The sequence below is a fragment of the Mastacembelus armatus genome, unplaced genomic scaffold (assembly GCF_900324485.2).
Source record: "Mastacembelus armatus unplaced genomic scaffold, fMasArm1.2, whole genome shotgun sequence".
NCBI lineage: Eukaryota > Metazoa > Chordata > Actinopteri > Synbranchiformes > Mastacembelidae > Mastacembelus > Mastacembelus armatus.
The window spans coordinates 5087-31169 of NW_022872870.1; the positions used below are offsets into that span (position 1 = coordinate 5087).

The 26083-nt window shown below is 41.8% G+C and overlaps 1 protein-coding gene across 2 annotated transcripts; it reads right to left on the reverse strand.

Annotated features, from left to right (window-relative positions):
- Positions 1–11128: 11128 nt before the first annotated feature.
- Positions 11129–20159, reverse strand: LOC113136072 (zinc finger protein 135-like). 2 transcript variants are annotated; one of them, XM_026316512.1, is made up of 3 exons: positions 20066–20159; positions 14869–15599; positions 11129–13981 (listed from the first exon to the last, which is right to left on the reverse strand). In XM_026316512.1, the coding sequence occupies exons 2-3, from the start codon at positions 15322–15324 to the stop codon at positions 13202–13204; spliced, it is 1236 nt and encodes a 411-aa protein (XP_026172297.1). In that variant the 5' UTR covers positions 15325–15599; positions 20066–20159; the 3' UTR covers positions 11129–13201. The 2 variants fall into 2 exon arrangements, with proteins under 2 accessions (XP_026172297.1, XP_026172298.1); XM_026316513.2 differs by lacking the exon at positions 20066–20159 and having other exon boundaries at positions 14869–16098.
- Between the last annotated feature and the right edge of the window lie 5924 nt (positions 20160–26083).

Below are 26083 nucleotides of genomic sequence, written 5' to 3' on the forward strand. Positions count from 1 at the left end.
AGCAAACACATTCCAGTCAGTGTGCTGGAACAGTTGTTGTAGAGTGGAGTCTGCATCTTCCATCCAGACCTTAACGGCTTTTGTTGTTGGTTTCACACGTTTAACCCCATGGTCACCCACGGAGCCGATCCGCTCTAAAAATTATATGTTTCTATTTTGTCACAAAAAGATCGTCGAAAAATGTGGATATAGTATAAGACATTTTATGTCTAATAACACCTTAAAGTCTCACGATTAAAATGGCATAAAGCAATTTAGGATCGAATAATCACAGCGACTACAGTTTCTTAATATTTAACAACAGTAAACATACAGTACAAAACCCCGCTCTTTACCTTTCTCTCGTGTAACTTCATATGTGTAGTCAAACATGGAGTCCCGCATATCGTTCTGTTCGTTAGAATCCATAGAACAAAATGCACCCATGTTTTAGTCCAAAAAGACGTAATATTGTACAGTAAATCCATAAATCCATCGTCCTCCTCATAATAAGCCGTAAACCGCTTCGTTTTACGGCTGTTTTGTCCGTTTATTCAATAAAGTTTGACATAGCAAGCTTCTGTGAATCACATGAGGCCTCAATCAAACGTGTTGTTACGTTTCACAGCGTAACTAACGGTAAAACCAATAAAATTCACATCCTCAGAGAAAATCCCAGTCAGGGGGCATATTCTAACTTCGATTGACAGGAGAATTAGCCAGTCAAATTGTTCGTAAATGGTGACTGACGCATCTTGTAGCCAATGATGAGACCTGTAAATCGACATACGGGAAGTAGAGCCAGATGGTGCAACAGTGGGCTTTAACGCAGCCCCTCCTTACTGTAAATGTAGCCATGACAACACTGGGCAGGCAGCGCTCGACGCTAGAGGGGGAGGGGAGTCATGTTTCACATTTACAGCGCGCCGATAGAAAACTGGGAAGCTTTTGCTTCAATCGGCACCAAGGCCGTCAATATAACTCTTAAAATGTAAGAACAACAGCTAGTTTTATTTAGCTACGTGTTGTCGGCCATTTGCAAAAAAAGGGGCGTAGAGTCCCAGAGAGTATTAGCTCTACTGAGTTAGTTGTACTGTTTGAGCCTGTACTTGGCAATGTTCACCTTGAGCAACTTACAACTTACAACAAACAGACTGAACAACAAACAACAAAAAAACAGAAATACAACAAACTATGTCAAAATACCAGTGTCAAACTACTCTCAGCAAAGTGTGACTCTGCCCAGCTCAACCATTTTGGGTTCTATTGAAACTATCACCAAGATAGTTGAGACAGACAACACAAAAGATGCTTGTGAAAAAGTAAGTCTCCATCCAAACAGTTGACTCAGTGTCCAGGTCTAGCAAAGACCCAGGGCCACCAGCCCGTTGGCACCCTCCAGTGGACATTAGCCACCTAACACCAGAGCTACAAAGTGAGGTAAAACAAATGTTATTTGCGGAATCAGGTGCCTTTGCTTGACATGATGGTGACATTGGCAACATTTCCAGTTTGCAAATGACAATAAACCTCAAAGACGACATTCCGGTCCAGCGCACATATACCGCTATTCCCAAGCCATTATATAAAGAGGTGAAAGAATACATCCAGGATTTCCTTGCTAAGGACTTGATAGTTAAGTCAAAGTCACCCTTCGCTGCACCAGTTGTCTGTGTTAGGAAACGAGACGGCACACTGAGACTGTGTATTGATTACCGTTTGCTAAACCAGAAAACAGTGCCAGACCGCCACCCACTTCCACGTATCCAAGACCTCCTGGACACGCTGGGCGGTCACAGTTGGTTCAGCATTCTCGACCAAGGTAAAGCTTACCATCAGGGGTACATGGCCGAGGGGTCCCACCACATGACTGCCTTCATCAAATGGCGGCGCGTGCACAATGCAAGGCTCGACGTCTCTCCAGCTTTTGCAATCTAGCGTTCATTTACCTGGCTATTCTACTTGTTCTCACTCGAAACATTTGAGCGAACCATACTTACGACAGATATACACTATTGGATATTCATAAAAGCTGCAAGAACTTTGTTTTGGATGACCCATTCAACTTCGACCATCTACCCCCGGAGTTGATCAGACAGCCGCGACCTGATGAACAACTCATCCCGACCAGGTATGCTCGCCGCTGGCGACGTGACCACAAACAGCGTCGGAGTAAGCGTGGTGGAGTGCGAGCTAGGTTAAGGCTCAACCCGCACCGAACTGCACTCCCCAGCATATTTCTTGCCAATGTGCGTTCTTTGTTGAACAAGCTGGACGAACTTAAGATCTGGACCCTCACACAGAAAAGACTTATGGACTGTAACATCATGTTTTTCACTGAAACTTGGCTTAACAAAGACATCCCAACCTCCGTGGTTGAACTAGAAGGCCGTTCTGTCTTCAGGGCGGACAGAACGGCAGAGGCTTCGGGTAAGAGCAGGGGAGGCGGTTTATGCATTTATGTAAACAAAACTTGGTGCACGGACTGCGTCACTGTTAGTACCCACTGCTCTGCTGAACTGGAATATTTAGCCATCAAATGCAGGCCCTTCTACCTTCCACGTGAGTTCAGCTGCATTGTTGCTATCGCTGTGTATGTACCACCTGATGCAAATAGCAAAGCAGCAGTGAAAGAACTTTCCATTGCCATTAACAAGCTTCAGACTCAACACCGAGATGGGGCTTTTATTGTCACTGAGGACTTTAACCATTGCAACCTAACAACTGTTCAACCTAAATTTCACCAAAACATCTCATGCTTCACTAGAGACAATAAAACCTTGGACCATGTTTATACTAATGTGCCTGGTGCCTACAAAGTCATACCCCTCCCCCACCTTGGTCAGTCCGACCACTTCTCTTTGTTTCTCCTGCCTAAGTACACTCCAGTCATTAACCCTCTGGGGTCTGAGGGGGTTTTTGGGGCCTGGACAAATTTTGACATGTCCTGACATTTGTGCTTTTTTGAGCATTTGTGCATTTGTGAATAATTTCAATACTACTTGACAGGGGTGGTTCTAGAATCAGACTTTTAGGGGTGCTCAGGTCCTGTGCAGAATGTGACATTTGTACAGGACCTTATGCCCAGTGCTTTTTCTGCTGTCTTGATCTTGTCTACCTCTTTATGCTGTCAACCAAATAGCAAGCTTAATAACCCTCTGGGGTCTGAGGGGGTTTTTGGGGCCTGGACAAATTGTGACATGTCCTGACATTTGTGCTTTTTTCAGTGTTTTTTAAACATATTAATGTCTAAAGTCTGATAACACTGTAATCAGCACAAAATTGGTTACAATAATATGTAAGCAGCAAGTTTATACATTATTGTGTTTTTGAGAAAAAAGTGTTTATGCATGGTTAGTGCAAAACTAAAATTTTTTACTCACTGAAATAAGACCATAAAACACAAACAGAACATTGGTTCACAAGACTTTGGAGACCAGCATGTTGTAGGCTAAAGTGTTTACTTCAGAGTGCTGTGAATGTCATCTTGTTCACACATTCACAGTAAACAATACACTGATTTAAATTTTCTAAGACACTTTTTGTCCAGAAAGGCCATATGCAAGAGGGTGTTGTCTGAGGATGAATAGTCATGTGATTTACCTGAGAACACAAAAGACGCACTGAACGACCAGACAAAGCCACGCATAATGAGCCTTTCAGTCAATGTAGATGGGACGGATTAGTGCAGCACAATACAACACAATGAGGAGCCAAACGATCCTCATTTGAGTTAAAATCAGTGTTTTTACTCTGAGGACAAGCTAAACTATTTGTCTCTGTGCGTGCGTAACGTGCCATAATCCAAACGCGCAGTAAAAAAGTGGAGCGGGTTGAGCCCAAAAGTGAGTAAATTCTATGATGAAGTTTGATATTTTGTGTCATTTCTCGGGGGTGTGCACATATTTACCTGGTTCACCTGAGATTATTTACATGTGAACAGTGGACAGTGTACAAGGCGGGACCGCATTACCTGTAATGAGTTGAGACAGAAGAAAACGGACGTTCATACGGATTAAATAAAAAGTGATGATTTGTTTTTGACTTGAATTGTTTCACTCAAAAGAAAACATTTCAAGCTTTCTAACCATATAATTCTTATTTTTATGAGCCAAGTATTCGCTGAGATTCTGGTTGTTTTATTTACGCAGTTACCAGTGCTGGGATGCCGATGATGGTTGGTGCTGTTCCTGGAGGAACGTTCTGGCAGGCCTCAGGTGAAGGATGCACTTCAGGAAATAAAACATTTAAATAGAGGAAGTGCCAATTGGACTGTACTATGTGCTGGCCACCTTGGAGGGGAAGTTAGGAAATTTGTTTTGGAGGTTTTGCTTATTTGTATAAGTTATGTTAGAAGTTTCAGATATTTGTTGGGTTAATATTTCATTGGTGATATTGGGATTAAGATTAATTTAATAATTATTTGGTATTTGTAGTTTAGTGGTAGTTTGTGTCTTTGTTATCCCCCTGTGTGTGTTTAGTGGTCTGATCAGCCACTATATATATCTCCTTGTGTTCAGTCTGGGTCAGTTTGTCTTTAGTTAGTTTGCACAGTGGTGTCATTTTTTTAAATTGATTTAGCCTGAGTTCAGTTTGGTTTCTTTGACTGGTTTTAAGAGCTCATATTATGATTATAAAGTTAAGTTATTTTGTCTATTTCTTTTTGGGGAAATAAAAACCCATTTTTTTCGGATATTTTTGCCTGTGTCCTCGTGTGTGCCGGCTCGGTCCCTTACAGTTTGGTGGCAGTGGTGGGATCTGTAGGTTGAGGACACAGTTTTTTTTTCCCTCTTCCTTTACTCTCTCCAGCTGTGTCTCTACAAAAAAAATGTTTTTGTGCAACAGGGAGGAAGAGGTGCAAGAAGTCGGGCAGAGAATAGAGATGTGTGTACTGGATAGGGAGACCAAGTGGTCCATGAAGCTGGAGACTGGGGAGCTGGAGACTGGGATTCCTAGAGTGGCTCCTGGTGCTGAGTGTGAGGACGCGAGGGAGCCAACATTGAAGGATTTGGCTGGTATACTCCAGGCCTTCATGGGGCAGCAGGAGGCCCAGGAGATGCGACTGAAAGAGGAAAACACACGACAGGAGCATCGGTTCAAGGTACTACATCAATTTTTTGCAGATGGAGGTACAGGCCCGCACTTCCCCTGTTCCAGAGCTCACCTCACCAGTACCTGATCCCGTAGAGACTGTTGGTTTGGATGATTTTCCCTCACAGGCCCAAGTTACACCTACCTGTACTCCTGAGATCACCCAGACAGCCCATGCAACCTCAGGCCAGTTACAAGTTTTTCCTGATCCAAGATTAAAAAAACTGACAGAAACTGATGATGTTGAACATTTTCTTGTTACATTTGAATTGATGGCAACAGCATGTCGGTGGATAAAAGCGGACTGGGTTTTTCATCTAATACCCTTGCTCACTGGTAAGGCTAGAAGTGCCTATGTTAATATGGATGTGGATGATTCTACGGACTATGAAAAGGTGAAAACAGTTATTCTGCAAAAATATGACATTAATCCTGAGTCCTATTGGCAGAGATTTCGCTCTTTAGAGGTTGGACCTGGGGAGAGCCCCAAGGAACTCTATGTGAGGCTTAAAGAGCTGTATGGTAAATGGATACAACCTAAAGGTAAAACTTTTCAAGAAATTGGTGAAATCATTATCATGGAGCAATATTTAAGAATGCTGTCCCCTGAGCTTCAGGTCTGGATTAAAGAACATGGACCTAAATCTGCAGCTGAAGCAGCCGTCCTGGTTGAAGTGTTTGTAGCGGCCCGAAAAAGAAACCAGCCATGGAGCAATACAGCCTGGAAGGCTGGTAAGGATGCCCGCAGGCCGACACCTCCTTCATACCATCCGAAGTCAATGCCAGCTGTGGGTAAGGCTCCTGTAAAGGAGGAACAAGCTAAACCATTAAGACCCTCTGGTAAAATACTTATTTGTCATCTATGTGGACAGGAAGGGCACATTAAACCGTCATGCCCAAGAAACCCTGTTAAGCTTACACAGATGTGTTTTGTTCCATGACAGAACTTTGAGCTCAAAATAAACAGTCCATGAAAATGACAAATGTGAAAATCAATGGACAGAATCTTAGAGCCTTGCTGGATACTGGCAGCTCTCAGACCCTTGTACACAGACGGTACGTACCAGCTAATATCGTTTGTACTCTAGAGACTATTTCAATTTGCTGTGTGCATGGTGACGAGAAGCCTTATTCCAGTGCTGATCTCTACATTGAAGTACAAGGACAGCCATACTTGCTAAATGTTGTGGTGGCTGATAACTTGCTCTTTCCAGTGGTTTTGGGGCATGACCTGCCAGTCCTTGTTGACTTATTGGGCAAAGAAAGGAATTGTATGGTGGCTGTGACTAGGGCACAAGCAAAGAGAGAAGAGCCCTCTCCAACTCTTAGTGTCTTGCCTTTTTATGCTGCAGAGCTAGAGACACTTCCGGGGAATCCTCGAAAGTCACAAACCAGCGAAGGCAAGAGAAGTTTAAAAACACAGTGGTAGATCCACCAGGTGAGGCTATTCCAGACATGCCTCTAGGCTTTCAGTTGCCGGCTGATATAATTCAAATGCAGAAAAAGGATCCAACTTTGTCCCCTTATTTGTTGGGAGCTAGGCAGGAAGAAGCAGGATGTGAGCCAGGCAATGAAGAGTACTTCTTGCAGAAGGGGGGATCCTCTATCACCAGCATGGCCAGAGTAAGCGGTTAGTGGTTCCTGAGGTAGATCGAGACATAATACTTGCCTTGGGTCACTCTATTGCTTGGGCTGGCCACCTAGGGAAACATAAGACCACTGCTCGTATTAAACGTCATTTCTACTGGCCTGGTTTGAATTCTGATGTGGCTCAGTTTTGTAAAAGTTGCCCTGAGTGTCAGAAAACGTCTATCAGAGGCCCCACTAGAGCTCCATTACAACCTCTACCAATTGTGAGTACCCCTTTTGAACGCTTGGGGATGGACATTGTCGGCCCTGTGGGGAAAAAAGCAAAACAGGAAATCAGTATATGTTGGTTATTGTTTACTATGCTACCAAATACCCAGAAGTGTTTCCCCTCAAATCTGTTAAAGCAAGAGTTGTGGCATTTTCCTCGGTGCAATTTTTTTCAAGGGTGGGTTTCCCCCAGGAAATCTTAACAGACCAAGGTACTAATTTTATGTGTACATTGCTGAAGCAGGTCTACCAATTCTTGGGCATCAAGAGTGTGTGTGGACTACTCCTTACCAACCACAGGCGGATGAACTAACTGAGTGTTTCAACCAGACTCTCATGCAAATGCTCTGTACGTTTGTAAATGATACTGGATCTGATTGGGATCAGTGGCTCCCTTACCTGCTCTTTGCCTATAGGGAAGTCCCTCAGGCTTCGACTGCGTTTTCCCCCTTTGAACTGCTTTATGGTCATGAAGTAAGGGGACCTTTGACCTTGCTGAGAGAAGCCTGGGAAGGCGATCAGGGAAGGGAGGGGCCTATTAACATAATTTCTTATGTCCTTCAGATGAGAGAAAAGTTGCAAAAAATTAGTGAATTGGCCAAAGTACTTATGATGAAGGCCCAGCAGCAACAGAAGACATGATACGATCGAGCAGCCCGACAGAGAAGCTTTGACCCTGGTCAAAAAGTTTTGGTTATGCTACCAACCAATGACAGTAAGCTGCTGGCAAGGTGGCAGGGGCCTTTTGTAGTGGAAAGGAAACTTGGAGCAACAACTTACCAGGTCTCTTACTCCAGGAGGTAAGCGGTCCAGTCGTGTGCTTCATGTGAATCTGCTTAAGGAATGGGTTCCAAGGACTAGAGGAAAGGCAGAGGTGATGCTGATCCAAGGAGTGAAGGAGGAGGAGGAAATGGATGATGAATACCTTCCTACACCAAGAACCTCAGATCCAGACTTGAGTCATCTTTCTGATGATCAGCAGTTTGAGGTAAAGTCAATGATTGACTGTGATATGTTCCAAGAGTACCCGGGCCGTACTAATCTTGTAGAACATGATATTGTTTTGAAAGAAAATGCAGCTGTGAGGCGCGTGAGGTATCGGATTCCTGAGCGTCTCCTAATACCTTTGAGGAAGGAGGTGGATTTCATGCTATCCCTGGGAATCATCCAACCTTCAAAGAGTGAGTGGTGTAATCCAGTGGTGTTAGTACCTAAAAAAGATGGGACAATAAGATTTTGTATCGACTTTAGGTATTTGAATGCCATTTCAAAGTTCGATTCTTATCCAAACCCATGTGATGGCCGCCCCGTGGCCACCCACAGCTGAGACTAATGTCGGTAATCCTCAAGCACTACACATCTGAGTTTCTTTAGTTTAAGTTAATTTCAATTTATTTTACATTAGAGAAATATAAAATAATTACTCTTGTTACTCTTTAAGCATATTTACTAATCATTATTTCTTTGAGTTACCAGTGCTGGGATGCCGATGGTGGTTGGTGCTGCTCCTGGAGGGATGTTCTGGCAGGCCTCAGGCAAAGGATGGACTCCAGGAAATAAAACACTTAAATAGAGGAAGGGGCCAATTGAACTGTACTATGTGCTGGCCACCTTGTAGGGGAAGTTGGGAAATTTGTTTGAAGGTTTTGTTTATTTGTATAAGTTATGTTAGAAGTTTGAGATATTTGTTGGGTTAATATTTCATTGGTGATATTGAGATTAAGATTAATTTAATATTTATTTGGCATTTGTAGTTTAGTGGTAGTTTGTGTCTTTGTTATCCCCCTGTGTGTGTTTAGTGGTCTGATCAGCCACTATATATATATCTCCTTCTGTGTTCAGTCTGTGGGTCAGTTTGTCTTTAGTTAGTTTGCACAGTGGTGTCATTTTTTTTTTATTGATTTAGCCTGAGTTCAGTTTGGCTTCTTTGACCGGTTTTAAGAGCTCATATTATGATTATAAAGTTAAGTTATTTTGTCTATTTCTTTTTGGGGAAATAAAAACCCTTTTTTTTCCGGATATTTTTGCCTGTGTCCTCGGTCTGTGCCAGCTTGGTCCCTTACAAGCACCATATCACCTTGCCCACCATTAACTTGTTCCAAATATACTTTGTACAGTTGTTTCACTGGGAGCTAGCAGAACACAATAAGAATGATGTTCATAGGCCATAACCACTTTGTATTATTGCAAGTTATTTAACAGGAGACAATCTTACAGTGGATAGTTGGGCAGTGGATGTGGATGTAGATGGATGGATGGATGGCTCCTCTTGGAGCACTAAAAATTTAATAACTGCTGTAACAACTTAATTTCCCCTTGGGGATTAATAAAGTACTTCTTCTTCTTCTTCATTACCACATTCAGCATTTCTCTGTGATATGTAATGATAAATAATTCAATAATAATATCTACCTGTTTGAAGAAGCTTTTTATATTTATTTGCATTTGCTGCCACATTGGTTTGGCACCTGTAGTGCTGCACCTGCATGGACATTGAAGCATCAGTGGAGCACATCTGACGGAATCAAATCTAAGAAAAAAACTCAAAATTCTGAGAAAGGAGCAAACTGATGCACTGGAAAAAAAAAAAAAAAAAATTAACTCTAAACCGTACCTTAACTAAATTAACTAAACTTGACCTTAACCTAATTCTAATGTGTACCCTAGATCTCGGTTTTTGTAGCTAGTACAGCCATGATACCTGTTGTTCATACACAATTTAGGTTCTCCGCTGTAGATTTTCCACAATAATAAAAGGACATATTACTTTCTAAACCTTCTCAGCAGTTCTGCACAGTTTACATACCAATCAACACACTTAACCTGCACTATGTGACAGGAAATAAATTGATAAAATTGATTTTTTTTTTTTCACTGTCAAAATCAACTGTCATACAGGCAAGCTGTTGTGACTGAGTGGTTACATCTTGTCACAAGTTGACAAATAAATAAATAAATAAATAAAACAGGTAAACACAAATAAAACACAACCCTGAACATACAATCAGTAAAAATGTAGTAATTTAACTAAAGATATTTTAATACATGTTGAGCAAAAACACTGTTTGATGATGATCTAAAGGAGAACAAAAGAACAGGGCTAGTGTATATACACACAGGAGACAATTGAACACAGGTGGAAATATTGAACAACACAATAAATTAGGAAGATAAAACATGACTTATAACTTATAAATATATAATAGATTTTTGTAAGAGAAATAGCTACTGTTGAAAGGATAGTTTTTTTCTCAGACCAGAAAGCAGCAGGAGCTACAAAACACATATGCTTCAAGATCTCTGTGGCTTTATTTGTGTTTCTAGACGAGCTGCGGAGTGTGTTGCTCTCCGAGTAAGCGAATCACTTTCTCTTGCAAGCGTGTCGTGTTGTGTGTGTTGTATAGTTAATCTACAGACTAGCTATAGCTTAACACACCTAAAAACCAACTAAACTCTAAACAATTCATTAACTGCTACATTCCGGTACTAGTCAAGTATCTTTCTATTTTGACCGGTATTTATTGCTATTTCCTAACTTAGTGCTCGTTAGCCTACCGGTTAGCTTAGCTAGCTAGTTAGCTTAGCTAACATGGCCTCTCCCTCTCTCTCTCTTTCCTGCTCGGTGTGCCACATGTTTAGTTATTCCTCTGCCTCATTTAGCGATAATGATACCTGTAATAAGTATAAGGTTCTGTTAGCCTTGGAGGCGAAGATCACGTTTCTAATAGATTTTCCCCACTCAGCGACACACCCGCTGAGAAACCGACTCTGATAATTGGCGATTCCATAGTCAGAAACGTGAAAATAGAGACGCCAGCGACCATAGTCAAATGTATTCCTGGGGCCAGAGCGGGCGGCATCGAGTCAAATCTGAAGCTGCTGGCTAAGGCTAATCGTAAATATGGAAAAATTGTTAATCACGTCGGCAGCAATGACACCCGATTACGCCAATCGGTGGTCACTAAAATTAATGTTGAGTCGGTGTGTAACTTCGCTAAATTAATGTCGGACTCGTAGTTTTCTCTGGACCCTTCCCCAATCTGGCCAGCGATGACATGTTTAGCTAAGAAAGTAGCAGGAATGTATAAATAGTTTATGAACCCCAAAACACCAGGGTTCTAAAACAAATTTTCTATTAGTAAAACTGTAGAGGCAGTTAAGTTAATTAAGTTAGTTAATAAAGACTGACACACCAGAGAAATGTCTTTCTGAGTTTTATTCACACACTTACTGACATCCAGCTCCATCAAGTGAGGAAGATCATGTCAGAGTGGGATTTTTACACCACATTTCACCTTTGAGCATTTCAGTGAATTTCTAATATGTCATCCATGACCTAAATAACTATTTAAGACAAACTGACCAATCACCACCAGTTTAACAAGTGACTTAATCCATTATGATCACATCATCAATTAACACTTCAGATCAGAGCAAGAATTAAAACAGAGTAATATACTAGATAAAACTTACAATAGTAAATAATTATACAATGTAAAGTAAGAATAAAAGTTTAGAAAATATCACAAATGTTTGCATGTCACAGCATTCAAAGGTAATAAAACACTACATTAACTAAACTTCTTTTCATTAGATTAAAGGCATTTATCAAACATTAGTGATAATGAGTCTAAGTTAAAAAATAACAAGTTGGTAAATGGTCTTAAACTTGTAGTGTTTTTCTACACTCAAGTCCACTCAAAGCACTTTTACATTTTGACCATTTCCCCATCCACTCACACACTGACGTAACTGTCACCAGGCAACTGCCACCTGCAGGCAGACTGCAGTTCGACCAGCACACAGTGGAACAGACTGAGCCTCAGTAAACCTGAGGTCAGACAAGTAAACCATGGCTGTGCTGGTTGTCTCACATTCATCATCTCAGTTGGTCTCCATAGATACTTACAGCTTCCTCCTTAACTGCTGTTTAGACCTCAGACTAACACAGAGCATGAATTGATTTCAAGATTTCTTTTTCACCTCTGCATATAACCTACGGTTATACTGTTACGTTTTATTTGTTAATTCATCTAGTTTTTCTGACCAGTTCTCCCTGTTTCCCCCTATGTAAATAGCATGTATCTACCATTTAATAGTTGAATAAATCTTAAAAAGCATCTGTGACTGGCATCATCTATGTTATTTCACACAGTAAATACGTCACTGAATCAGGGAACTCTCACTCCGATTTTAGACTGATATTGTGTAGTACTCATTAATTGACTGATTGATCTGCCATCAAAGGATCTGGTGTTCCAAAATTATGAAGATGGTTTATATTTATAATTCATAAACCAGACATAATAAACATTAATTTTCAACACATATATATTTAATTTCACTACATTGTAGAGTGCTTTTCTACACTCAAGTCCACTCAAAGCACTTTTACACTTTGCTCATTCGCCCATCCACTCACACACCAATGGAACTGCCACCAGGGGCAACATGGGTTGCATTTTCTCGCCCAAAGACACTAAAATATGTGGACTAGTGAAGCCAGGGATTGAATCAGCAACACTGTATTTATAGGTGACCTGCTCTACCTGCTAAGACACAGCCTCTATTTCATAGCTATAGAAAAACAAAGACAAAAGCCAGTCTTAGACCCATCTCCCACAGTTTCCACCAGCAATTAAGAGGCCCTTGACTATCAAAATGCTGGACATTTTCAAGGGTTTTGGTCCGGTGGACATGTTCTATTTACAGCAGTGTAATGTCTTGGTGGGTCCTTATGCTTTCTGATATAGACTTCAACCATAGTGGTCAACATTTCTTCTTGGTGTGAATGTGCTGATGGACTGTTAGAGCACTTGAACTAATGAGAGTTTTTCCATATTGATCACACCAGTATGGCTTCTCTCCAGAGTGAATACACTGATGACTTTTGAGGTGGCCTAACTCCGTGAAGGCTTTTCCACATTGGTTACACCAGTACGGCTTCTATCCCGATTGAATACTGTGGTAGAAAGTTCTGTAGGTTAAGAGTTGCTAATTCTCAGAAACAAACAAGTGTGATGAATCATTTCAGGTTTAATTTCATGCGCATTGAGAGAAGACTTCTGATAGCGTTCTCTGACCTTTGTGTTACAGTAATCAGGTTTATATATCTTTGACAAAAAAAAAAAAAAAAGGGTGGACTAATCTTGAACAGAGCCAACATGTTTGTTCAGGTATCTACTTTCAGCCTTTTTACCAGCAAAGAAAAATTTTTGGCAGTTATTTACAACCCACTAAACCCTAAAACACTAAACCAAAAAAAAAAAAAACACTAAAAACTATATACCATGCATGGGTTAAGTAAATATATCCAAGTGATCGTTTGACATGGTGTAGAACCCCCACATTGATTTAAGTCAATATATCCAAGTGACCCTTTGACATGGTGTGAAACCCCCACAATACACTGATGACTTTTGAGGTGGCCTAACTCTGTGAAGGCTTTTCCACACTGTTCACAGCTGTACGGCGTCTCTCCAGAGTGAATACGCTGATGTAATTTCAGGGAGCCTGACTGTGAGAAGGCTTTTCCACACTGGTCACAGCTGTATGGCTTCTCTCCAGTGTGAATACGCTGATGTAATTTCAGGGAGCTTGACTGGGAGAAGGTTTTTCCACACTGGTCACAGCTGTATGGCTTCTCTCCAGTGTGAATACGCTGATGTAATTTCAGGTTGCTTAAATGTGAGAAGGACTTTCCACACTGGTCACAGCTGTATGGCTTCTCTCCAGAGTGAATACGCTGATGGCTTTTCAGGTGGCCTAGCTGGGAGACGGACTTTCCACACTGGTCACAGCTGTATGACTTCTCTCCACAGTGAATACGCTGATGTGTTTTCAGGTAGTATACCGCTGAGAAGGATTTTCCACACTGGTCACAGCTATAAGGCTTCTCTCCAGAGTGAATATGCTGATGTGTTTTCAGGTTGCCTAACTGTAAGAAGGTTTTTCCACATAGCTTGCAGCCGTACATTTTCTTTGCAGTGCAAACACGTTGATTAATCTTTAAACTCTGCAATGTTGTGACGGTCTTGGTGACTCCTTTTCTTTTCTATTTGTAAAAAAGAAGAATAAAATAGCAAAATGGATAAGATATGAAATGACATGATAGAACAATCTAAAACCACATTTATGAAAACTGTTTCCTTGAAGTTCTATTTCATTCCAAAGTTGTAAAGTTGTGTTGTGCCTCATCCACATATTTTGTCATTTATTTCTAAAACTATTTTTCTTAAAATGCATGCTTGCAATAGCTTTTCTTAGTATTAACATTACTTTTAACTTTTATTATCTTTCATTTGTAAACAGAGGACACAACCATGCAGCACCATATTTAAAGCACTAGCTTAAGTTTGAAATTAAAGAATGTCTCTTAGGTATAAATTAATTTTTCTCTTACCCAAATTTTGGTTTTCAGAAACAGCCACCGAAAAATCTGGTTGACTATCTGTTAAGGGCCCAGATGTCTTTCTGTGAGAAATCACTTTTTTGTGTTAGGCTACCATGAAAACTGATGCGTTGGGCTGCAAGCAGCCAGTGACCCTCCTGCAGCTTGTACTAAGCACTTTGAATTGCATAGTGTATGAAAGATGCTATACAAATAAATTTGCCTTTGCCTTTGCCTTTAAGGTGCGGTGTGACTGTCATTCCTTGCAAGTAAAACTTCTATATAATCTTACCGAAGTTCATCCTCTGAGTCTATTTGTTAAAGAATTTACCTAACAGTAGCATATCAGAGTAGCAACACTCATCCTTAGTAAACTAGCTGGGTAATGGCTCAGACCTACTTCTAAGCTGTTTTATTCAGGACTGGGCGAAACCAGGAAAGTACACACCCGGAAATACATAAACATAAAGACTGGATTTTAGACGCTTCCAGAATTGAACTAAAATTAGATTATTGACTCCGGCCTCTTTATGAAACCTTTCCACACTGACCTCCTCATTCCTGTTGGCGGGGTCGTTGCTTCTGTGGTCCGGGCCGGTGAAATCTTGATCTTGATTCTCCTCTTTTATTCCGCTTTTCCACTGGTCGTGGTCAATAAATTCCAGGTCCTGATCCCCCTCTTTAATTTCGGTTTTGTTGTGGTTGTAGTAGACAGAGTCTGGCTGCTGTTTCTCGTCCTTTATTCCCCACATGTGGCCGTCCTGGTTGACGAATCCTGGGTCCTCTTCCTCCTCTTTTATTTCGGTTTTATAGTGGTCCTGGTTGACGAATCCTGGATCTTCTTCCTCCTCTTTTATTTCGACTTTATAGTGGTCCTGGTTGACAAATCCTGGATCCTCTTCCTCCTCTTTTATTCCGGTTTCATAGTTGTCCTGGTCGATATATTCCAAGTCCTGCTTCTCTACCTTCATCCCGCTGTTGTAGTGGTCCTGATCGATTAAATTCATGTTCTGATTCTATGATTTACGCTGCCACGTTGCAGCTCAGAAGTTGTTTCTTTGTTGTCCTGATCTCAAAGATCGTCTTCTTTCTTTTTAATGGCAGTTGACAATCCAGCTTTTAAAGGTGCATTAGCACCACCACCTGGACTGGAGTGTGGAACAGAGGTCTGACAAAAAAACTAAATCCTTTCAACAAAACCTCCTTCTCTTAAAAAAACCTTTGACACTGTTATGGGCCCTGAGTGCCGGGGCTGCGTAGCAGTGAATGATACAGCCTGGAACTGAAAAACATATGTTGTAAAGAACAGAAACTGCACAGTGCACTGCCATTCACATCCAGATCACATTTTTATATTCAAACATTCTTAACACAGTGTACAATAAAGTGCATTTGACCCCATGCTACATGTTTGTATAACTCATGGTTTCTCTAGGTAACCTACAACTTAAATTCCTGAGTGACATTTCCTGAGCACCACTATGTAATAGTGGAATAAACAGTTTTGCTCCACTGTATAGCAGGGCCAGGCTCAATTTGTGGCTGCTGGAAGTGCCACTACAGATGCCACTGCATTTCAAGAGGTGCCACGCAGCTGCCACAGGATTTTAAGAGGTGCCGCGACACTTTGACACTAGTGGCATCTCTGGGTGCCACTCGTGGTGACACTGTATTTTGCGCAGTGTTAGCGGCACCAGAAGTGGCAGCCGGAGATGCCACTGGCATTTTTATTGACACCCCATGTTGCATAAGCAGCCACAGTGTTAATGTCGTCCTCTTTTAAAATAAATAAAAAATGCAAAGGCACATTTCACTATATAACCTTAATACAACTTTGTTTACATAGCCTATTTCCACACCTCCCGATGGTTTTCCTATTGTTAAGGTGACACTCATGTCTAGACTCTAGATGGCATAACCTGCAATGTTTTCTGTGATTTGTTTTATTGTCAATATTTGAAGCCACATGATATTGAAAGTGCTAAAACAAAAACAGATTGGTGTATGACGGTGATGTGGTCCCTGGTTCCCTGGGCCTGCTCTTTTCCTGGCTAAAGTGTGCCTTTATTTTTTGCTATACTCGGAAGATCTGCTCTCAAACGAGTGCATTTTGTAGCTAGCTTGACGCCATTTTGTCTTGCTAATTAAAGCGCAGGCTAATGTCACATAAACCTGCTTGGAAACAAGTAGATAAGTAGGATGACAAGAGGAAAGTTGCAGCCGCGGGAAAAGCTCAAAGAATCCACTTGATGTTTTTGTTTCTTAATGATCATTGAAGCATAGAGGCCTATTGAACAAATATCCAACCTTTAATAATATAGCTGATATAAGTAGCCAGTACAATTTGTTCTTAATAATGCTCAAATACAGCTTTTTTTCTTAATGGTATTTGAATTGAAATAACAAGCTGTGTGTTTGTATGGGTGGGTAGGAGAGAGAGAGGGGAGAAATAATGTTTTGTGTGTGTTCACAGTGAACATTTGATAAAACTGAAACACTGATAATATACACACACACACACACACACACACATCAGGCTGTATGAATTTAGATGCATTATGTTTCTAGTTATTGTTTTATGTTTCTAACTAAATAGAGAAAAAGAGAGAGAAAAGAGGCAGGATAAGCCAAGACAGACAGACAGAGACAGACAGACAGAGAGACAGACAGAGAGAGGCATTGAGACAGACAGAAAACAAAAATAAAAAGAGAGAAAGGTAGGTATGTTTGTATGTGTATGAGAGGGTGCGTGTCTTCTATTTTTTTCACAGAAGCATCAAGATGTTATTAGAAAAACTGCATGTAGAAAATGTACTGTGGACCCCTTTTAAGGTAAATATAATAAGAAAGGTCATCCTGCCCCGGGGGAACAAACACACATACCGGCAGGCCCAGGGAACCAGGGACCACATCACCATCCTGGCCTGCTTTAACGCGGCTGGGGAGGATGTCCCCCCTTTCATCATCTACAAGGGGGGATATCCAGGGGGCCCCTATAACAAGGACGGGGTCCCTGATGCCCTCTATGGGAAGTCGCCAGCAGGGTACATGGACGGAGAGCTGTTCAGGAAGTGGTTTGTCGGGCACTTCCTCAAGTTCGCCACCCACCCACTGTTGCTCGTCATGGACGGTCATCAGTCCCACCTGGTTCCAGAGCTGGTCCAGGCGGCACAGAGGGAGGGGGTCATTCTCCTTTGCCTGCCACCACACACTTCTCACATCCTACAGCCTCTTGATGTGAGTTTCTTCGGACCCTTGAAGGCAGATTTCTCTGGTGTTACAGGAGATCTGTCGGCAGTAAGCCACTCTTTTTTGGTTTCCAAAAAAGAGTTTTCAAGGGTCCTGAGAAACTCTTATCAGAGGCTTAAGGATCACAGGGTTGTAGTGGCTGGGTTCAGGAGGTGTGGCCTTTACCCTCTGGACCCACTGGCCATTGACTGGTCACGGGTCATGCCGTCTGGGCCATGTCGTGGGACCTCACCACCTCTGCCAGCCCCATCAGCATCTTCCTGGGCCGCGCCTGATGCTACCCACCCACGTACTGTTGTCCCCTTAGTGTTGCCCCACCCTCAAGCCCACTTGCCCCTGCATCTTCACCCCACTCTCATCCTTCTCCTGCTGCCCATCCCCTAACAGTCCGTGTCCCCGCCCACCCGACCACTGTCCCCCCCCCCCTCCACCGCCCTCATCTAATCCCTACCTGACCCATCCATTGGTAGTATCAGGCAGGATTAGCGGCAGACCTGGCCCACCTCCTGGCTGAAATCAATTATGCCCGCAACACCGGCAGAGTCAGGAGGAACACCAGCAAGGCCCGGGTGCTGACAGCGCAGGAGATGTCTGGTGTCATTGAGGAGGCGAGGAGGCGGAGGACCAAGCTGCAAGGACAGAGGCCCAAGCTCTGGCCTGAAGAGATTGAGAGCAGCAGCAGGCTGAAGACATCAGCCTGGCAGCCACTTCCTGCACCCTGCCTGGCAGCTCCCGCCCCAGCCGCAGAAGACTCTGTTACCTCTCACGGTCCCTGGCTGCCTGCCCCCAGCAGCACACCATCGCCCATGAGCCTGCCTGCAGGAGATTGTGTCCCTCCCTCCATGTTTTCTGAAGACCGTAAGTTATATCTGTTTTACGCTTTGGAATATTTGATGATTCAAATATAATAATTACAGCAATGGATAGCAATGTGCTACATATTATTTTGAGCATTTATTTGTAAGCTAAAATACAAACTTTTTGTTTTAGAGCCATCAACATCAGTGCAAAAATGTGGCCTCCAGGGGTCCCAAATGTCTTCCTCTCGCCCCCCACCAATGCTTAATATAAACTGCACAACAAAATATTCTGACATGTCGGTAGCATTATCCCTGAAGAAGAGTAAGCAAGATGTATCTAAAGTCTTTCTCTTATTTATATAGCTATTCAGCTTCCAATGGCCCAACCTTTGTCCAGCTCCTTCTCCTCGTCCACTGGACCCACGACATCCACTGGTAGTAAAAATAAACATAACAGATGCATTACAGCCCATAATAGTTATTGCGTTATCCAACTTATGCATCTTTCGTAGGTCACACCGCTCAGAAAAGAAGACAGGATGCATATGTCTGGCGGTGTGGCCGGTGCAGGAAGCCTGAACCTCCAGAAAGTTCAGAGGGACTGGTGTCGTGGTTCCAGTGTGACAACTGCCACAAATGGTTTCACACCATTTGTGTGGGCTGGGAGGAGGAGGAGGAGCTGGATTAAGATTATTGGTGCTACTGGTGCCAGGACATTTAAACATTTTTTTTGTTGTTGTTCATTTTATTTCTTTATTTTTTAATCTAAATAAATCATATTATCCGCATTTGCTTATCATGTAATACAGTCCTTATATTTACAGCCACACTGCAAATATTGCTCTGCTACTTGTAATTGCTGTTTCTTGCCCCTCTCTAGTAAGTGTGTGATCATATAATATTTATATTTTATATGTTATATAAATTATTTAAGAAGAGATTGAGATAAGAAAAAGTTTAAAAGACCAAACAGCAAGAATGAGACAGGAAGATTAATATCTGCACGCTTTCATTGCGCAATCTGTAATTATCAGAGCACGAAATCTTATTTTGAAGGGCAGTAATTTGCAGCCGGATGTGTTGATAGCATTGCGGTAAATTTAGTCTGATGAGGAACAAGCTAATCACCCCCAAAAATCAGCAGGACAAAGGGGATGCAGTGAGCAGACGTGGGCGGTCACAATTGGACAAAAAAACACGGCTAAAACAACCGCGATAGGGCACTTATCTCCGGTAATAACAAATGTTGACTAAATAAATAAAACTACATATGGTCAGAAAAGTAATAACCTATACTTTAATTATATGCTATTAACTCAGCTGGAAACTTTGTGATCAAATATATTAGTATTTAAAGAACAATTTTAATAGACTGTTAGCTAAAACGCGATCCGAATTGGACACAGTTCCGCTAAACTACCTTTTCATAAACACACACAAGTACTTTACTGAAATCCTAACGACAATGTACAATGCATATAAATCACCAGAAAAACAGATTAAGTCCATAAAACCGGACTTTACGAGTTCCTAGAGGCAGGAAAGCTCAGTTTTACCGAAAGCCTTAACTAAACTAACTAAACTTGCAAACTATTAGCGACAACGACCAAGTAAATACACAAAACAGTACGCTATACTGGTAAAGAATTAGAGAATAACCTTATAATATCGGCTATGGTACGTTTCACCATTTACTGACCTGAAAAACACGATATGTTGTAAAGAACAGAAACTACACGGTACGTGGCCATCCACATCCAGATTGCATTTTGGGTTGGAATAGGAAATCTCACCGTCAAACCAACCTGGGAAACACCTCCCGCACAAAGGTTCCGCTTTATCCTTTTACCGTTCTCTTGGCCTTATTAAATCCAGGGCAGCGGGCTACTGAAATCACACAGTAATATGTCTTAAAAATATAAATGGTGATACCAAAATAAGATCTACTTGTAAATATTGTAATTACCAATTATAAAAAAATAAATCAACTAAAACAATGTGGTGACATTTTTAGGTGCACCACAATATATTTCTGAGTTCCACTAACCTTCCCAAGAAGACCCTCTAATGAAAAATCATCCTGTTTTATCTTCTTAAGTGCTGTTAATAGACATAGGCTCTGCAGTCTAACAACACATGTTTAACTGTTTCTGACTTATTGCAATTCCTCCATAATCCTGTTGGGTGCTTCCCAATGTTATGTAACTTGGTATCACGCAAACGGTTGTCACGTGTTCTTAATATCCAAATATCTACCTTAGACAATGAAATAAGGATAAAGGAAGTCAGGGGGCGGGGCCAGTCACTAGGAATTTCACAGTAGACGGACAGCGGACTGACACGGACAGTGTGAGTCTACACGGTGCTGACACACACCGAGCCCATGCTAAGGTACGTCAGCCATTTAGCTGTTAGCTTCATCCTGCCTGTTTAGCTGCTCGTCAGTGGTGGAAAAAATACTGAGGACACTTAAGTAAAAGTAATAATTTCACAGTGTAGAAATACACTGCTACAAGTTAAAGTCCTTCATTAAAATGTTACTTGAGGAAAAGTAACAAATGTAAAAAAAAAGTACAAATCCAGTACAAATAACATTTGTCACAAGTCCACTGATGCATTTATGTGTTACCAGAAATATCACAGACACTATGTTGTCAAAAACCAGCATCCATAATCAAACTAGGCAGTTGGAAGTCAAGCTTTTGTACCAGACGTTATGTTATTTTATTCAGCCTGGAAACAGACCAGCACCACAGAAAAATAAGTGTCATCCTCCTTGCTCAAATGCTCAGTCTGTTATCTGTTTATAAAGGACAGAACAGCAGGTATTAAGACATAATGTTCTATGTCTGGAAATTCCACTTGGTCAATGTTTCAATTTGGAAAAATATCTGTAGTCATTTATGATGCAGTCACTCATCTATGTTTTTTTTTAATGACACTGAAACACCTTCTCCTATTACCCCCCTGAAGTCACATCACCTCTTCTCAACACATGGAGCTCTCCTGTAGAATCACCACCACCCAGTCGTGGCCTAATGGCTAGGTAGACGGACTTGTAACCTGAAAATTTCTGGTTTGAGTCTCAGGAATTGTTGGTGGCACAGAGTGAATAGCCATTGCCCTGTCCACCCTCAATACCACAACTGAGGTGAGACCCTTGAGCAAGGCACCAGACCCCCAACTGATCCCCGGGTGCTGCAGCATTGGCTGCACCCTGCTCTGGGTGTGTGTGCACGGTGTGAGTGTGTGTTCACTGCTGTGTGTGCACTTGGGTAGGTTAAATGCAGAGCACAAATTCTGAGTATGGGTCACCATACTTGGCCATATAAGTCACTTTCACTTTCACTTTTCAAAGTGGGGCTCAAACCTAACCCTAACCCTGAGATTAAGAATATCATGCTCTACTGACTGAGCTAGCCAGACTGTGTATAACACACATTTAACTGTAAATGTGGTATACTTGGATCCACCTATGTTCTGCCAATTGACTATCAGGTTAATGGAGAATATCTTTGTAGCTGACTCAAAGTTGTTTCTGTTACATGTACATATTCAAGTAGAAAATGACTTTACAAAGAGAGAGACATTGAATGTTATCAAAATACAGGGCAGAAATCAATACATGAAACTGTATGAAAATCTCTGTCGAGTGGGATTTAAAACCACACCTTCAGTTGGAGACCTGAATACCATGCTCATAGAATGGAATCAAACCTTGAGTCTGGTGCCTTAGACCACTCGGCCATCCTGACACCTTTTGATCATAACTGTGGGAAAGCTGATGGTTCCAGTTTCTTTCTATTTTCCAGCTTTTATATAACATTTTACTTTTTATGCTGAAATCATCTGCACACTTTCTGAAAAGATCCCAAAACCAAACTTGTCTAGAACTCGGAGAACAGGTGTTCAACTATTTCATAGATCCAGAAACTCTCCACCCATCCAATGTCAGTAGATACACAGGACACCAAACCAAAGTCACATTCTTTCAAGCTGGAGATGAACCAGCAACCTAAGGATAACTGGTACTCTAACCTACAGTCCTCCGCTCTACCAACTGAGTACCTTGGACAGCATCAACAATGCTGCAATTTCATTGGCTATGACTCCTGTATACAACTGGCCCCTGTGTGGAAGGCAGCTATGCTCACCACTACACCACCATCACTGTGTCCAAAGTTTTTACTACTCTTCTGAGGTATTTTCCATCCACCTCATCTGTTCTGCTCCTTGGCTCCTGTACTTCTGCTTATGGAAAACATGTCAGTCAGGAAAGCAGGAGTGAAAGGATGACAGCACTTTTGCAGTTCACACTCACTCTGTCTATAACACATTCTGCTGTCTTTGTCTGGACTGAGTTCATACATGTTGTACAAATATGTAACCAGGTAATGGAGAAGTCTTAATATTGGTCTTTAAAGACTTGTAGAGAATGTGGGCATCGATCCCACTACCTCTTACATGCTAAGCAAGCGCTCTACCACTTGAGCTAATTCCCCCACATCTTACCGACGCGGATCCATAATCCAGTTTACACTTTGCACAGACTGTCCACATGTGTTTCATGAATTCAGAAAGACCCTGAACTATGATCTTTTTCCTATCACACTGAGCTAGTTTGGACTTTTCCTGACCCTCTGGGTTTTTCAAACTAATCTGTTTTTTAATAGTCTAATTTTGAATTTTCTCAAAATTCAGACTTTTTTTGCTAGGAGTTCTGGCTTTCTTCTCAGAAATCACTAAAGTAGCATAACATAACTTCTTCTTTTTGTTTCATGTTCTCATTCTTGCACCAGAATAGTTTAACCAATAAGAAGATGGAACTTTCACATGACTTGCAGTGATGCATTTTGGTTTGCTTAATAAGCTGAAGCCCTTCAGCAGTCTGATTTCTAACTATATTCTCAATATATATGACTGCACACAGGTGTAGATGGGTGGTTGGCACTTATGTTCCTCAAGAAAAACTGCACTGCTTGTTTTCCAGAGAAACCAGAAACCAGAGAACTGGTGGTGGATTTTAGGAAGAGCAGGAAGACCCCAGTCCCTGTCTCCATCCTTGGAGACGAAGTAGAGATTGTGGACTCCTACAAATACCTTGGAGTCTGGTCAAACAATACATATGCACTCTTCAAGAAAGGACAGAGCAGACTGTTCTTCCTCAGGAGACTCTGTTCCTTTGGCATGTGCAACAAGCTACTGAAGATGTTCTATCAGTCTGTAGTAGCGACTGCACTGTTCTTTGCAGTTGTGTGCTGGGGAGGTGGCATCAAGGCTGGTGAGGCCAACAGACTAAACAAGTTGATCAGGAAGGCAAAATCTGTTGTTGGACTGGAACAACAGACTGGAGGCTGTGGCAGAGAGGAGGATGGTGGACAAAATAAACTCCATATTGGACAATCCTGCCCACCCACTTCATGAGGAACTGTGGCGAATGGGAAGTTCATTCGGCCCCGGACTAATTCCTCCTAAAACCAAGACTGAGAGATTCAGGAAGTCTTTTGTGTCCATGGCCATAAGACTCTATAATTCCATAATATAAACAATAACACACGCACACACACATACACACTGAAACCCCCAAAAACAGTAAAGTAATTTACTTTACTTTTCTACATACAGGTTGATTGCTTTATTACTTTATTAATTACTTTATTAATTACTATCAATTTGTATAATTTAAATAATATTACATGTAATAACTTTAATATCTGCTGTAACAATTTAATTTCCCCTTGGGGATTAATAAAGTACTTCTTCTTCTTCTTCTTCTTCTTCACTGCAGCACTCAAGGTTCTAAGCCACCACCACCCAACCTCACCACCAAGGAGAGCAGGTCCTTGTCCTTGTCATCCCTGTCTAAGGACGAGACTATTACCATCCTGCCGGCAGACAAAGGGAGATGCACAGTGGTTTTAAACACAACAGACTATCATGAGAAAGTAATCTCTCTCTTGGAAGACCAACAGACATACGGAAAGCTAAGAAGGGACCCCACCAGCACCTACAAGAGAAAGGTGATTGACTGTTTGAAAGAACTGGAAAAGAATAAAGCCATTGACAGGACCACTTACTACAGACTGCATCCAGGGGAGACCACCCACTGTCTGTATGGACTCCCTAAGATAGACAAAGAAGGTGCCCCCCTCAGGCCCATTGTCAGCTGTTGTTATTTTCCTTGAGCTTCAAAATAGCTCCTTATCTGCAATGGGGCAGGCTCTATAATCCATTAATCCAACCAGATTTAAATAAACCTTGCCCATATGCACTGACTTGTTCTTAATGTTACTCAGTGATATTTCTAAGTCCACAAATTTTCTACAACTGGCTTTGCTGTTTACTCCATTCAAAAATATGCACAGAACTGGTGATAACACTGTGTATTCTCATGTTTTTACAACAAAAACAATAACAGTCATTCACTAGCATCTCTAGGCTACTGCACACATCATATTGTTTGTTTCTGATTGGTTTATTCTGCATCCATTGGCCCGCCCCTTGGAAACTGATCTCTACTGAAGAGATTCCAGACTAATCCTTTGTGTAGAAGAGAAAAAGAGTTAGTCTGGCTGGCCAGGATAGGTGATTGTACTAACTTGCAAAAAACAAAGCATTCACTTTCTAGCTAGTACAAACCAGTTGGTAGTGTCAGTCAGCATCAAGAAATGCTGCATTCATCACAGGGTCTGTGGCCTACAGCCATACCATCCTGCAAGAGCCTGAACCTGTCTGTTCTCAGAAGATAAACAGGGCCTGACTTGGTCAGTATTTTAATGGGAGCCTGCCTGGGAATACCAGGCTCTGTAGGCATTTTCTCTGCTGCACCTTAGCCAATAAAAGACGATGCTAATGAGCCCTGCCAGACCTGGTTAAAAAGAAAATAGGAACAAAAGCTGAATTTGTACTTTCACATGATGCGCAAAACAAACAATACACACTGAAATGTGAGGAGCCTCATTCAGATGGATAAGAGCACTGAATTTGTCATTTCTCACAGAGCAAAAGTCAGTCTCAACTAATGTTTGAGCCGACATTTCTATGGCTGGGAAGTAGATAGTGAAGGAATGAGGACTGAAGACTATGGACTGCAAATGTTATCAGCATTGACATGGAGATGTTGATGTTGATGTTGATGTTTGATCCAGTGAGGGACGGGACACTGGACAAACTGCTCCCCGTCAAATTGTTGAAGATCAGGCCTGGGTTTGATTCCTGGCCAATGGAAAAACATCTGTAAATGACCATGTTGAAGTACTTTTCTTTATCAACTTCCAAGGCTGGTGCAGGGGCCGTCTGTGTGTAAGGCAAACATGTTAACATCTACACTACTGTTGATTCAACTTCCAGGGACTCTTATTTTGTGGGCTCCTGGCTGGTCCTGTGCAGGGGTTCAGCCTGTCCGTTATGTGTGTATAGGCCCCTACTTAAAGCTATGTTTAGTATGTGTTGCTTCAGTGGAGTTCAAATAAACTACACCGGGAGTTTGATTCGGTTCTCTAGTTTTTGTACTGTCTTTAGCCCTGGATGTTCCAGGAGTGAATAAACGCCTCTGTTGTCCTGCATTTGGGTCCTCACCTCTCCTCCTTCACACCACACCACACCACCCACACGTTCGTGACAGAATGCTTCGGCCAAATACGGACCCAGCGGACACGACCGAGGAGGACCGGCTGATTTCATGTTTCCTACAGTCCCTGTCGGGTGAGATTCAGGA